A 15,477-nucleotide genomic window follows, 5' to 3' on the forward strand; every position below is an offset into this window, starting at 1 on the left:
AAACCTGAAGCCAGGGCAGCTAGACCCCTTGTCTTCCTTCCTTTCCACTACATCCCCAGGCTCCATTCCACCCTCACGCCCGCTGCATTTTCTGCTCTTCGGCCAGAAGACGGGCTCACCCGCTGAGCCCCAACTGAGCCACGGAAACTGCTTCGTGTCCACGCAGAGTGTGGCTTATGTGTCTCCATTCCTCCCACATTTGTGAAGCTCGTGTGAGGAGCTCACAAATGCTGTTGGATGTTTTTCAGTCTATGCATTTGTGTAAGGAGCATTCATTATCAGACATTCTCATATTTGTCTTTACTAGCTTGTCCCAAAAGATCAGATTTTTCTCTTTTATGGAAAGGTTTTCTTGAAAATGTCAAAAATCAGGACTTAATTGTAAAATTAAAATCTCTATCATTGAACCTTGGCGTAAGCCACATGATTTTCCATCTGACTCGGAGAAGTCTGTGATTAGTAAAGAGGATATGAACACTTACAGCAGGTTCTTCATGTAAACTCATGTGAACTTCATGAACTCATTTACTCCTCAAAATGGAGGGGGTGGGGAATCCTGTGAGGTAGGCATTACTAACCCTATTTACTGACAAACTGAGAAGTTTATAGAAGAGAAACTTGCCTAAGTTGCACAACTAGTCTGGGGTGAGACTTCCGGGTTTGAATCTCTATTCTGCCTCTTAACAGCTGTATGACCTTGAGTAAGTTAGTCTCTCTGTGCCTCAGTTTCCACTTCTGCAAGAGGAGAATACTGCAGTGCCTACCTCACAGGGTTTCTGTAAGCTTTCGAATTGCTCTACACGTGAACAACTTAGAAGGATGCTGGCTCAGAGCAAGGGCTCAGTAAATGTCCGCTGGGGAAAGGAAAGCTAGAATCGTCAAGAAGTTCCCTCGCATGACTAACCTAGAGAGGATTAACAGTAAAGGCTCAGTACACGTTGCAGAGTGAGTGGGTGGACAACAGTGCCTCAGTCTGTGTCCTTCGCACTGCAGCTTCCTGGGGGGCAAGCCCTAATCAATCCCACGAAACACGAGGACTTAATTGGATGGTGTCATTCCTTGCTTTATGATACATGCTGGCTTATGTTTCTCCTGGGCTTGTCTGCTACCACAATTTCTCATTCCGGATCCAACCCCCTACCAATGTCATGTGTAAATTTTAAATTATAATTTGTTTCAGGGCACCTGAATATCCTGTGTGGTTGAGAAGATGGTAGTACTTTGCGTAAAATACTTTTAACTCCATAAAAATTACTTCAGAATGCCCTTCATGAAACTCAGTTTGTCTTTTGAATTCTTTCCTCATCACCCATTCCAGTAAAAAAAGAGAATTTGGTCATTCCTTTGTAGTGGACTTATTTTCCTTTGAGAGGACCCTTTCAGATCCCTGTTCCTTAGAGTGAAGAATTTTGACCAATAGCTGGTAGGTTTTGGTATCAAAAATAGTAGAAATTCTTACATTCCTGGCAGGGGATTTCAGGGGAGGTGGTAGAAAACACACACACACACACAGTAGGATCTTACAGCAGTCATTTATCGTGAGGATTAGAGCTGATGCAGATGAGAACACCCCCCAGCAGGACTCTTGGATTCCACATAGGAATCTGCATGGTATGGTGGAGCATCGGCATGGGGCCACTCTTCAGACGCAGACACATTTCCACCATCACACGCAGCAGTTAGGATACCCCTTGCACTTGCTGCCTTCTGACCCTTCCAGAGCAGACTGTTCACCATGGATTCATGACCACCAGGAAGAGCTCTGGGGTGGCTGTGTGGGGACAGGGCTGCCCTAGTTCCCTGGCTATACCAGAGATTAAGTACGTGGTGTTTGGATCGCTGACTCATCCAGTTTCTCCACAGTGAGGTAGAACAGACAACACATTTGACTTATTAATGAAATAGAGGTGTGATGCTGGGAGCAAAAGGGCTTTTCCACAGGTGAGTACCAAGGAGTGTGAGAGAGCAGACGATCTTGCACCCACCCCCATCACTACAACAGTGTTCGTGGTTTGGCCATTGACTCACCATTATTCGTACAAGATCTGTGTGTGTCTAGCAAGCCTTACCATAAGCCAAGAAATTGTATTCTGACTTAAGTAAATTATAATCCTGTAACAACAAACACAAATGTCGTGTTCATAATGCACCAGGCACTGTTCTAAGAGCTTTGCATATATTTATTTTATCCTGAAAAGAGCCCTGTGTTTATCCTCATTTTACAGATGAGGAAACTGAGGCACTGAGACAGGTAGCAGCTTGCGCCAAGTCACACAATTAGTGGGTGACAGAGCCAGGATTCAGTTTTAGACAATCGGCTGCAGTCTCTTTTTTTTTTTAATCAACTATGTTAGCTGCTTATGAGCAAAGAGGGGAATATTACATCTGTTTCTAATTAGGAATAGGCCATATTAACATTACACAAATTTAAAGCAAGAATTACTAAAGATGAAGAAAAATAAAAAGATCAATTCAACAGGGAGACATAAGCACCTTAAGTACATCTGTACCTTATACCATAGATAAAAAATAGATAAAGCAAAGATTGGCACAGCCAAAAGGAGATACAGACAAATCCACAGTAACCGTTGGAGATTTTAACACACCCCTCTTAGTAAATTTTAGAACAAGCAGACAAAAAAATCAAGTACGTAGAAGATTTGAATAGTACCCTTAACCAACGTAATTGACCTCGTTGACAATTGATAGAACACTGTTCCCAACAACTGAAGAAAGCATCTTTTGAAGTCCCCCAGACATTCACCACAGTCCGTCATGTTCTGAGCCATAGGGCTAAGACTTAGCACAGTTCACAAGGTTTGGAATCAGGGTATGTTCTCTGACCACAGTAACAAAAAGATAACTGGAAAATCCCCCAATGTAATAAAATTAACACAATTCTAAATAATCCAAAGTTGAAAATTCACCGGAAATTAGACCTTTTGAAGCGATAACTGTGACATATCGAAATTTGTGGGATACAGCTAATGCGGTACTTGGAGGGAGATTCACAGCTTTAAATAAATATATCAGGGGAAAAAGTTTAAAAATCTGTAATTTAAATTTTCATCTCAGGAAGCTAGGAAAAAAAAATCAAATTTAACCCAAAGAAAGTAGAAGGAAATTAAGATGTAGATGGAAATCAATGAAATAGCAAACAGGCATACAAGAAAATCAACAGAACCAAGTTGGTTTTTTGAAAGCATCCATTGCTGTTAACATTTCCTTCTTCCTATGGCCCCTGCCACCTACTGAATTTTGAGTTAGGAAATTGTAGAGTAGGATTTTTTTAAAGTCTGTCCTCCTCACGCAGAAATGCTCTATGCCACTCTTGATATTAGTTTGTCGATGCCCTTTCGACTTTGAAAATTCTTTTCTAACTGTTCTCCTGTCTCTGTTTGTTCCATGCTAAGCAGATGGCCCAGAAATTAGCCAAAAGCAGAAAGAAGGTGCAGTACAAACAACTTCATCAGCTTGGTGTTATGCCTGTTCTTTTCATTTATTTATGTTTTGCCTTTTTTTTATTTTGTGTTTTTGTTTTCTGCATCCAGCAAGTTTTTGTTCAGATTTCTTTTTGAACCGCCCCATTAGCCAACGTTTCTCAAAACTTAGTTGCCTAAAGTGGCTGTTTTCTGTTGCTCATTAGTCATTTCACATCAGAGAAACAACAGGGTGCAGATTGGAGATGCTAAATGAATCCTGCGGTAGCGTGAAAGTTCCCACCATTGAGGAGCATTAATGTAGCAGGGACTTGGGTCTGTTCAATTACAGTCATGTTTGACTTGTGGATTTTGTCAGATTGCTGGATGCAAAAAAGAAAACTCACTAATAACCATCCTGAGCGGAGTTAACCCTAAATGAACCAGACGGAGGCGCTTTTTTGGTTATGGAGCTTCTAGGTGCTTATGGCTGCCCATGGGGTGTTGAGGCATTTGGGGTTCCTTCTTAATGGGGTGGGTTCAGGAGTGGGGACTGCTTCTGTGTTGCTGTGGTGGTGTATGAACATGAAGACCCTCTTACCAGAACCGCATCCAAATGACGTCGTTTGCACCTGCTACAAACGTCGCCCCCTAGCACTTGGCCACGGGCAGACTCTAAGTGACTTTTCCACGGTCTTGGGTTATGGGTCAGTTGCCCTTGTTCTTCAGCCTGTTGGGCTCTAAAAGCCTTGCCGAAAGGGCATTCGTGATCATTGCTCGGAGAGTCCAATCAGCAGTGAGTTACTGCTTCCGTAGGCGGAGACGCAGAGGGGATGTGGCATTTTTCCCTGTGAGCTCGCAATGCTGGGGCTCGTCCGTGAGTCCATCCTCTGTGGTCCCTTCAGCTCTGACCGTCTAAATCTGGAGTCCGCGCTGCCGTTCTGGTGACTGTGTCTCAGTGCCTGTGTGTGTGAGCTACCCTTGCTCTGTACTTGAGTCGGGTAAGGCGTTAAGCTTTCCCTTGCTGTGCATTTTTCTTCTCAGGCTCCTGAAGGTGAATCTCAGCCAATGACCGAGGTGGATCTCTTCATTTCTACCCAGAGAATCAAAGTACTGAACGCCGACACACAGGTATGCTGGCCTGCCCCCTGCCCCAGGGGTGACGTGCCCAGCCCAGCATGGCAGCTCAGAGTCCGTGCCCGTGTCCCGAGAGCCGCTGTTCGCAGCCGCCGGCTTCCAAACATGCTGGGAGATTACGTCTGCCGTGCCTGCTGCTGGGGGCCGGGGGCCGGGGGGCGCGGGGGCGGGGGCTGCTCTTGGGACCGTTCCCTTAAAGATCAAAGGAACAAACACACCGTGGATGTTGTTTGCTAATAATCTCGTACGTCTTTATGAGGACATTCATTAACTTGAACAGATCAGCCTTTTGAGAAATTGTGTTTAAAATCACACAGATACAGCCATCACCCACGCATCGTTTTACCTTATTCTTTTAACTTCTCCGCCAGAGATTCTACTGGTTATAAAGTGACTGAAATTTTTTCCCCATGTGCCACAGACACTTCCTGCTCTGGCTTATCATCAGCCGAGCGACCTGTCCCCAGGCCTGAGTGGGTGCGTGTAAGGCTACCCACGGTCCACATGTGGACGGCACGTGACCAGTCGGTGGGGTGGCAGGCTCTCTCATGGGCCATCAGATGCTGCACGGGACTTAGCATCCTCTCCCTTGCGCCCTCCAGGAGACGATGATGGACCACCCTCTGAGGACCATCTCCTATATAGCAGACATCGGGAACATTGTCGTGCTGATGGCCCGCAGGCGGATGCCCCGCTCCAACTCCCAGGAGAACGTGGAAGCCTCCCACCCATCCCAGGATGGAAAAAGGCAGTACAAGATGATCTGCCACGTCTTTGAGTCTGAGGATGTAAGGGTGCCTCCCCTGATGTCCCTCCGGGTGACCTGGGCTGCCCCTGGGTGGGCCAGATTCTCTCTTTCTCAGAACCTGAATCGGTCTCATTAATCATACATGAAACAAGTATTTAGTGAGCACCTACTATGTGCCAAGCACTCTTTTAGGGCTATAAGGCTGAATAAATAGCCGAAGTATTCATCATGAGGCTTATAGGGAGACAGAAAATAAAATAGGTAAATATACTTAATATAAAACTAGGTAGGAGTTTTATAAGGAAAAATAACACTGGGATAGGAGCTATGTCAGGTGAGGTAATCAACAAAGCCTTCTCTGAGGAGGTGATATTTAAGGAGAGACCTGTATCAACTGAGAGAGGGGAAAGAGCAAGTGCAAAGGCCCTGAGGCAGGGACCTGCTGGTGTAGTTTGAGGACAGCTTAGTATGAGAGACAAGTAGAAGGAATGTGGTCAAATGGTCAGACCAATGGGGGCCCCAGGAACATCTCACCTGGGCATGAGGGCATTTGGGGAGGACAGTTCTTGGTTGTGTAGGATTGCCCTCCAGACCACAGGAAAGTGAGGATTCCTGCTCCTACCCCCGGGGGGCAGGATTACCACCTGCTGGACCAGCACCAGCTGCTGCTCCTGTCACAAAGTCAGTGATCCCCAACTCCCATCTTTCCAGGTGATGTGGTCAACAGAGAAAATTCATTTACAACAGAGGCAGGGCCCCTTCTTCTGTTTGGCTTCTTACCCCTGTTCCTCCCTGGAACTGCTGGAGAGGTGTCCAGGCTTCAAGCTACATTAGCACTGAGTTTCTCCTAAAGCTTGTCAGGCCTTAGAAGCTCCCTTGAGGGCCAGGGCCACAGCCCCAGGAAGGTCTGAAACCACAGAGCTCCCCCCCCATCCCCCCCCTCCCCGCCAGGAGGGCCGTGTGGGTGCCACCGACTGTGATTTTTTCCCCTGCCACCGCGGAGTAAGCTCTCTTTCTCATATTGAGCAGAGAGCCCTTTGCTCCTTAAAGAAAAATTGCCTGTGGTCGCCTTGGCTCCGTCCAGGAGGCCATTTTTCTCCAGGAGAGCGTTCATCTAGCTGCAGTAAATTGCCTTCCTGCAAGAAGTCAAGAGGCAGAGGCAAGCTGCTCTTCCCCGGGACTCAGAGCTGTTACAGCTGCGGCCGCAGGGCCCGGGAGATGCTCACACTTTCTGCCCTTTTACTGGTCTGCTTCTCTAGAACACAGGCCCCCAGGGACAAGATCACGGGGGGGGGGGGGGGGAAGAGCTTGAAGTGCCTCCCCCAAGCCATTCTCCCTGCTCTTCCTTTAAAGCCTCAGGCCAAGCACGCAGACTGGGAGCGAATGAGTTTTGAAGTTTCTCAAGGTTTCGAAAGTTGAATTTAGAAACTTAGGGCTCATGTGTCCTGCAGGCTGGTGGAAAGGTGGAGCTAATTAGCCCTGCTCGCCAGGCATGCGGGTGCCTACGGCCCTCCGCCGCCTCCGCCCGGCTTGCAGCGTCCAAGGAGGGGTTGTGCTTCCTCAGAGTTCCGGACCGAACGGAAGGATGGGCAAGCAAGCGTTAGGACAGGAGCGGGCCTGGGGATCTTACCCGTTCGCTTCCGATGCAAGCATCGAGGAAGAGCGTTGGCTCCAGAGCTGGGAGAGCTGGTGTGAAATGACAGTGCCCCCCTCCCTGGGCCGCCGCGTGACCCCACAGCAACAGCCTGTGCGCTTGCCCCGCGCATCCGCCCGCGACGCGTAGCTTGCGAGCCGACCGTGCTCCCGACGCGCGTGCCCCCCCCCCCCCCCTCCCCGGCCCCCCCCCCCCCCCCCCCCCCCCGTGCTCCCGGCGTGTCGCCCACCACCCCACCCCCGTCCTCCTGGGCGGCCCCCCCTCCATCGTACTCCCGGCTCGCCCCCCCTCGTGCCCCCAGCGGGCCCCACCCACCGTGTTTCCAGCACGCGCCGCTCATGCCCCTCCCCTCTTACTCAGGTCGCAGGGCGGGGCGTCCTTGTTGTGGCTCGTGGAGTTGAGAAAAGTTCGGCATAGCCACGGAGCAGCTCTGATTTCACCGTCCCTTAGGGGCGTTTAGCCAAACTCCGTGCAGACAAGGAAAGGAAGAGGAGGTTAGGATTGCGTGTGCGTGTGTGTGTTTATAACACGATTTGGAGATTTTCGTTGTTTTTCTACGGAGAGGCAGTCCCACGTGGTGGGTGCGAGGGTGGGCTTTGGAATCCATCTGCCGGGATTCAGCCCCCGCGTCACCCCCTTCCCAGGGAGTGAACACCTTAACTGTCATCCTCTGTTCCCTGCCTGTGCAGTGGGGACGATATAACAGACCTACCATTCCGCAGTCTAAAGCGCTCTGAGAGGGGCGTCTGCGTGGCTCGGTGGGGTAAGCGTCCGACTCTTGATTTCGCCGCAGGTCGTGATCTCGGGGTTGTGGGGTCGAGCCCTGCACTGGGCTCCGCGCTCAGCGTGGAGTCTGCTTGAGATTCTCTCTCTCCGCCGCCTCCTGCCTCTCCCCACTCATGCGCGTGCGCTCTCTCTAAAATAAATAAATCTTAGGGGGGGCGCCTGAGTGGGTCAGTCGTTGAGCGTCTGCGTTCGGCTCGGGTCGTGATCCCAGGGTCCTGGGATCGAGCCCCACATCAGGCTACCTGCTCTGCGGGAAGCCTGCTTCTCCCTCTCCCACTCCCCCTGCTTGTGTTCCTGCTCTCGCTATCTCTCTGTCAAATAAATAAAAATCTTTTAAATAAATAAATCTATGTATGTATGTATCTATCTATCTATCTATCTATCTTAGGGGGGTTAAAAAAAGAGCTCTGAGAAGCAAAAGGGATTTTTGTAGTCAGTCAGCTGATAAACCTGCCTGAACTGCCATGAGACAATTTATAGGATTTGTCCAGCTTACCATGAATCTTACACATTTTGCTGCAGGAATATTACTGATTATTTATAGGGCACTTCCCCAGGTTCTAGTGGGGTTTTTAGGCAGTGTATGATAGATGCAGCTTTTACCTCTGTGATACACAGAAATTTCTAGATTCTGAAACATGGCCTCAAGAGCTTAGGATGAGGGCCTGTGGCTCCGTCCTGCTTCCATCAGTCATAGGCTTGATGTCCAGATTGCTGCAGCGGTCCTCGGATAGCTTTTAATGCACCACGGACACGTGAGAAGTGCCCGGTGGCTGCTGACTGGCCGAACCCATAGCCTGGATGACTTAGTGCAGGAAGACGCTGTCAAAGCCCAGTGCCGGAGAAGGAACCACGGAAGCAGCGTTCCTGTCCTGTAAGCTGTGTGACCTTGAGCAGGTTCTTTCACGTCTCTGGGCCTCAGTCTCCTCACCTGGAAAATGTGGGGCTGGACTCAAGCAGGGGTCCCAAGGGGGCCCAAACCCCCTTTGTACAACAGATGTGATGCCCCGTTACTGTCCTGAGATAAAATTCATAGATAATATAATCTCCCGTTTTGAAAATTTGTTCACAAGCGGAAGTATTGCCATAAATGTAACACAAGAGAAAAAAATAAAAGGAAAGCAAAGCTAAAATAAAGTTGTCCTTCCTACAGTATACAAGTGCTTGGGCCCAGCCTCTCCGGAAGGAATAGCAGAGCCATCAGATGCTTACACCTACTTGAGTAATAGGCTTCGATGTGAGAACGTGGTATTTCGCTGACTATCGTAAACACTTCTGTTTGACATTTTGAATTGAGGGCTCAATAAGAAAATCGATCTGCAGAACACACACTCCTGTAGGATTCTCTCGCTGTGCGGCAAACGTGGGCTGACGGCGCTATGATTTGCTGGCCGCCCAGATACCACGAACAGCATTGATGCTAATGATTTTCCAAAGTCACAAAGCTTATTTCTGGTAAAGTGCTGGGCAAAGCCAATCATCATCATCATCTCTTACTTTACACAGCAGCTGTATTCTTGGAACATTCCATGTGAATTAGAGCCAGGCAATTAATGCCTTTGTGTTTTATATAAATTAAAGTTGAGTCCCGGCCTCAGACGGTTTGCTCCTGGTGTTACATGCATGCGAGCATCCGGGGGGGACATTCGAGAATCGTTCGGGTTGTAGGATGGCTTATCACTATGTAGGATGGTCCTTCACATGGCCATAAGTCCAGCATCTCTGACTCCTGTCCCCTGAATGCCAGTAGCCACCTTGGGGTCACTGTCCTAATGAAACATGTCCCTGTAATTCTGAGCATGGGCTCTGGCAGGGATTCGTGCCACGTGTAGACCCACTGGCCCAGCTGACGCCTGGGGCTCCCAGTCCTGCTGCCCCGTTGACTTCTGTCTTCCCTCTCTGGCTACTGTCTAGGCCCAGCTGATCGCACAGTCCATTGGGCAGGCATTCAGCGTGGCGTACCAGGAATTCCTCAGGGCCAATGGGATCAACCCTGAAGATCTCAGCCAGAAGGAGTATAGTGACCTGCTCAACACCCAGGACATGTACAACGATGACCTGATCCACTTCTCCAAGTCGGAAAACTGCAAAGATGTAGGTACTTCTCTGAGCTCAGCCAGCCAGGCAGAAGGCCCGGGAGTGTGGGGCGGCCCTGCTGTGGAAGGAAGGTGGAACAGTTTGGGGGGGTAGGGGGGGCAGGGGGGAGTGTAGTTGGCAGGATGTTGCTGAGGGCTCGGGCCCATCTCTGGCTCCCCTTTCATAAGGCCCTGTCATTAAAGACCACTTTGGAGGGCCGTCCCCACAGTGGGGCATCCTCTGCTCCTGGCAGTCCTAAGCTAAGTTTGGGGTGGGTTCCAGAGGTGAACAGGACCTGAACCCCGCCCTTACCAAGCCCACCATCTAGGAAAGGGCACGGAGAAGGTAAGTGATGGTGCTGGACACAAGCGCTAGTCAGAGACCCCTGTGCGCGACAGAAGAGAGCAGGGGTTGGGACTCAGGTGATAGATGCTGTGCAGGGGGCAGCCCCGCAAGTTCAGACAGAGCTTTGGAGGAGAACGTAGCCATCTGAGCTGGTCTGGAGGTATGGGTGTTCTTCGGAAAGCGTGAAGGATTTGAGAGGGCTGGGCCAAAGTAACGGAAGCAGGAAGGTCAGAAAGCTCAGGGATTGTCTGGGGAGCCATGGATAAGAGAGCCCTGCTGGAGCACAGGGTGTGTGTGGAAGAGGACGTGAAGAGGCCCCCACAGGGCTCAGGTCAGAACTGGGGGCCTTGAAAGTCTAGCTGAGGGGCTTGGGCTTTATCCAGTAGACAAAAGTACCTTGATGAGAAAGCGATCTTTTTCTTTGGTGATGTAGGTTAGGTGTCCTCCGTTCCCTAGAAGCAGAGCCTGAGACAGGGACTCTTGTTGAAGGGGTTTTGGGGAGAGTGCCCTCAGGAAGAAGCGAGTGTGGGCAGCAGCGTGGTGGGGACGCTGAGGAGGAACGTGGCCTTGCTGGAGGGATGAGCTTCATTCTGATCCAGAGGAGGCTCTGGGTCACAGATCGCAGGGCGGGCTTGTCCCACCTCGGGTCAAAGGGTTTGGCAGGCAGTCAGTCACTGACACCAAGATCAGAACGGGGTGTCTCGGTGCGCTCAGGCCACCTTAACAGACTACAGCAGACCGGGCCGCTTCACAACAAAAAACGTATTGTCTCACTGTTCTAGAGGCTTGAAGTCCAAGATCAAGGTGTCCACAGGGTCAGTTCCTTCTGAGGGCTGAGGGGCAAGGGTGTGTTCCAGGCCCCTCACCCTGGCTCGGAGAGAACGGTCTTCCCCCTGTGTCTTCACATTGTCTCCCGTCTCTGCTTGTATGTGTCTGCGTCCATACCTCCCCTTCCTGTGAGGACACCAGTCATCCTGAATCAGGGCCCACCCTAAAGACCTCATTTTAACTTGATTGCCTCTGTAAAGACTCTGTATCCAAATCAGGTTATATTCTGAGGTCCTGGCAGTTTGGCCTCCAACATAGGAATTTCAAGGGCAACACAACAACCCATCATAGGGAGTGTCTCCCGTTGGGCAGCTCTCCAGAGTAGCGGCCAGCCGCGAGCTTCATCGGCCAAGAGAAGGGACACCAGCCTGAGAGGGGCTTTGTCAGGCCCCAGCAGCCACCACAACGGCGTGTGTTCAAGCCTATGTGTATCCATGACTACGAGTAAATAAATAATACGCTCTTTGTCAGAGGCTTCCAGAAAGTGTCTTGCCCCTTTGTAGTGTCTCTGCAAACCTTCGCTGACTGCAGGTATCCAAACCTGACCCCTGTCTTCTCTGCCCTGCCAAGGAAGGCCACACAAAATTATGCCTATCTAGAATATGGTCTTCTACGTGCGCTTCCAACCTTTTGGTTGTGACAACCTTAGCATCCCTTTTTCTTTTCCTTTCTCTTCAGCTTGCTCCTTGCAAAGAAATGTTTCTATAATGTCTATTTGTTTATTTTTAACTCAAGAATCTTAAATGTGGGAGGGAATTTGTGAAGCTCTGGGGAATGGGGCAGCCTGTGCATAAAATCCAAAAGCTATTTCTGGAAACCGTAATGCACCACCGACGTCCCCACCCACACAGCCTCTCTTCCCGCTCCCCGAGAACTGGGATAAAAGCATCTGGTGTCCTTTGTGTTCATCTGGCCAAGGCAAGATTGCTCATGTGGAGCAAGCTTTACAAGAAATTATACGAACCTGTGTTACATCATTTCTTACCAAATGCCATGGAATCGAGAGGAGACAGGACTTGTCTGGGTCAGAACCATCAAGGAAATGCCTTTCTCCTGTAGTCAAGACAGGAAGTTGGGGGGAAGCTTTGATTTGTGCCCCTACTCTGGGTGGTTGCTGATTCAGGTTTTTGGTTTTGTGTTTTCCTTTTAGGTCTTCATAGAGAAGCAGAAAGGAGAAATCCTAGGTGTGGTGATTGTGGAGTCTGGCTGGGGGTCCATCTTGCCAACCGTGATCATAGCCAACATGATGCACGGAGGGCCCGCCGAGAAATCAGGGAAGCTGAACATCGGGGACCAGATCATGTCCATAAACGGCACCAGCCTGGTGGGCTTGCCTCTGTCCACCTGCCAGAGCATCATTAAGGTACCTGGAAGTGGGAGAAGATGACTAATGTTATACACCTCAGATGGATGATATGTGACTGCTTTTCAGTCATTCATATCATGAACAGACACTAAGTGTCAGGCCCACAGGAGGGAGGACACGGATAAAGGCATGTGCTCGCACTCAGGCTCTGAACCACCAAGTTACTAATATAGGCTCCTCCCTGAAATCGTTCCTAGATCAAAGACAGTATATTTGGCTCACATAACACCACTCTGTACTGTGCCCCTTGCAGGCATCACTAATCAATCACAGCACTCTCTTTTCCTAAGCCTAGATTCAGCCTTAACTGAATTTCCTGCCGCTCGGTAATCCAGTTGCTTAGAGTCAGATAGATGTACTTGAGGTGATTGGCCATCCCTGTTGGAAATCATGGAAATGCTTCAAGTCTGAGAGCACGGTTTCCTTCGTGGTGGCCGTGGCTGTGATCCAAGGGAGCGTGTCATCCCCTGGAGCTTGCATAATGGGATCCACACGTGCCGTGAGAAGGGGGGACTTCTGGTACAGGCTGTGTGCTCCCCCTCACACCGGAGCGTAATTACCTCTTGTTCAGCCCGAACGGACACTCTTGCATAAGGCTGAGGATAGCTACTCACGTGAGACTAAAACGTATCTGAGAGGAAGAAATTAGATGTTCTTCCTAGAAATCAAGCCCCTGCGTGTATGGCGCTTGCTGATGGCATGGCCCAGTAGGAGCATTCCGCCTTCACTACAGCGAATGTCGACCTCAGCTCCATGCCAGGCACTGAGACCCACAGGCAGACTGGAATCCCTCAGGGTTTCCTGAAGGCCTGGGGGCTAGAACTTAGCTCTATGTGTGTATATGAGAGAGAGAGGGGAAAATGAATGAATCCATGCAATAGTTATCCTAAACTAAGGAAAATCACAAAAGCCAACATCCATGGCTGAGCAGTCCGAGGGTGGGAAGTCAAAGTGAATGTGTAAAGGACGCAGGGATAGGTGCCTCTTTGTTTTTAATGAAACAGATCTCTTCTGATGCCTCAAAAGGTTATCTTACCCAGAGAAAAAAACAGTCCTCTTTGGCCTCATTTAATTTTTTTGTTACATCTTACACTTAAATAACTTCTATCCCTTCTTAATATACATCAAAGATTAAAGAACGTAGGGGTGCCTGCCTGGCTCAGACCGTGGAGCGTGTGACTTCTGATCTTGAGGTCATGAGTTCAAGCCCCACATTGGCTATAGAGGTTACTTAAAAAAAAAAAGATTGAGGAACCCGCTTCGAATGTCCGTTTTCATTCAGACATGTTTAATTGGGCCTCCCTTAGGCTGAGCTGAACTATGGAGAAGCCAAAATATTAGCATGCATGTGGGGGATGACTCAATTAAAAGGGTTCAGTGTTGGGGCACCTGGGTGGCTCAGTCGGTGAAGTGTCTGCCTTTGGCTTAGGTCATGATCTCGGGGTCCTGGGATCGAGCCCCATGTCGAGCTCCCTGCTCAGTGGGAAGTCTGTTTCTCCCTCTCCCTCTGCCCCTCCCCGCCACTCATGCTCACTCCCTCACTCTGTCTCTCAAATAAAATCTTATAAAATAAAAGGGTTCAGTGGACCCTAATGGCAACATAGAGGTGAAGTGCTATAAGCATGCAGAGGGAAGAGAATTTTCTCTGATTTTTTTTTTTAATTTCATTTTATTTTGTTAACCACCATACATTACATCATTAGTTTTTGATGTAGTGTTCCACGATTCATTGTTAGCGTATAACACCCAGTGCTCCATGCAGTACGTGCCCTCTTTAATACCCATCACCAAGCAACCCATCCCCCCACCCCATCCCCTCTAGAACCCTCAGTTTGTCTCTCAGAGTCCATAGTCTCTCATGGTTCATCTCCCCCTCCAATTCCCCCCCCTTCCTTTTTCCCTTCCTACTGTCTTCTTTTTTTTTTAACATATAATGTATTATTTGTTTCAGAGGTACAGGTCTGTGATTCAACAACAATCCTACACAATTCACAATACTCACCATAGCACATACCCTCCCCAATGTCTTATCACCCAGGCACCCCATCCCTCCCACCCCCCACCACTCCAGCAACACTCAGGTTGTTTCCTGAGATTAAGAATTCTTCATATCAGTGAGGTCATATGATACATATCTTTCTCTGATTGACTTATTTCCCTCAGCATAATACCCTCCAGTTCCATCCACATCGTTGCAAATGGCAAGATCTCATTCCTTTTGATGGCTGCATAATATTCCATTGTATATATATACCACTTTTTCTTTATCCATTCATCTGTCGATGGACATCTTGGCTCTTTCCACAGTTTGGCTATTGTGGACATTGTTGCTATAAACATCGGAGTGCACATACCCCTTCGGATCCCTACATTTGTATCCTTGGGGTAAATACCCAGTAGTGCAATTGCTGGATCATAGGGTAGCTCTATTTTCAACTTTTTGAGGAACCTTCATACTGTTTTCCAGAGTGGCTGCACCAGCTTGCATTCCCACCAACAGTGTAGGAGGGTTCCCCTTTCTCCGCATCCCCGCCAACATCTGTCGTTTCCTGACTTGTTAATTTTAGCCATTCTGACTGATGTGAGGTGGTATCTCATTGAGGTTTTAATTTGTATTTCCCTGATGCCGAGTGATGTTGAGCACTTTTTCCTATGTCTGTTGGTCATTTGGATGTCTTCTTTGCAGAAATGTCTGTTCATGTCTTCTGCCCATTTCCTGATTGGATTATTTGTTCTTTGGGTGTTGAGTTTGTTAAGTTCTTTATAGATTTTGGATACTAGCCCTTTATCTGCTATGTCATTTGCAAGTATCTTCTCCCATTCTGTTGGTTGCCTCTTTGTTTTGTTGACTGTTTCCTTTGCTGTGCAAAAGCTTTTTATCTTGATGAAGTCCCAGTAGTTCATTTTTGCTCTTGCTTCACTAGCCTTTGGAGATGTATCTTGAAAGAAGTTGCTGTGGCCACTGTCTAGGATATTGATGGATTCCTGTCTCACACTGAGGTCTTTAATCCATTGTGAGTTTATCTTTGTGCATGGTGTTAGAGAATGGTCAAGTTTCATTCTTCTCTATATAGCTGTCCAATTTTCCCAGCACCATTTATTGAAGAGACTGTCTTTT

The 15,477-nt window shown here is 48.8% G+C and overlaps 1 protein-coding gene across 2 annotated transcripts in view; it reads left to right on the forward strand.

Moving 5' to 3' along the window:
• Positions 1–15,477, forward strand: part of APBA1 (amyloid beta precursor protein binding family A member 1) — a 128,739-nt gene that overhangs the window by 96,372 nt on the left and 16,890 nt on the right. The window contains exons 6-10 of one of the 2 annotated variants that reach the window (XM_035029078.1): positions 3,417–3,449; positions 4,464–4,550; positions 5,159–5,344; positions 9,659–9,838; positions 12,144–12,356. In XM_035029078.1, the coding sequence (XP_034884969.1) occupies positions 3,417–3,449; positions 4,464–4,550; positions 5,159–5,344; positions 9,659–9,838; positions 12,144–12,356 (699 nt within the window). The remainder of the gene's footprint in view (positions 1–3,416; positions 3,450–4,463; positions 4,551–5,158; positions 5,345–9,658; positions 9,839–12,143; positions 12,357–15,477) is intronic. The other variant, XM_035029079.1, reaches the window with a different exon arrangement.

Source organism: Mirounga leonina, unplaced genomic scaffold (genome assembly GCF_011800145.1).
Source record: "Mirounga leonina isolate KUSES-001 unplaced genomic scaffold, KU_Mleo_1.0 Mir_224, whole genome shotgun sequence".
Lineage (NCBI taxonomy): Eukaryota > Metazoa > Chordata > Mammalia > Carnivora > Phocidae > Mirounga > Mirounga leonina.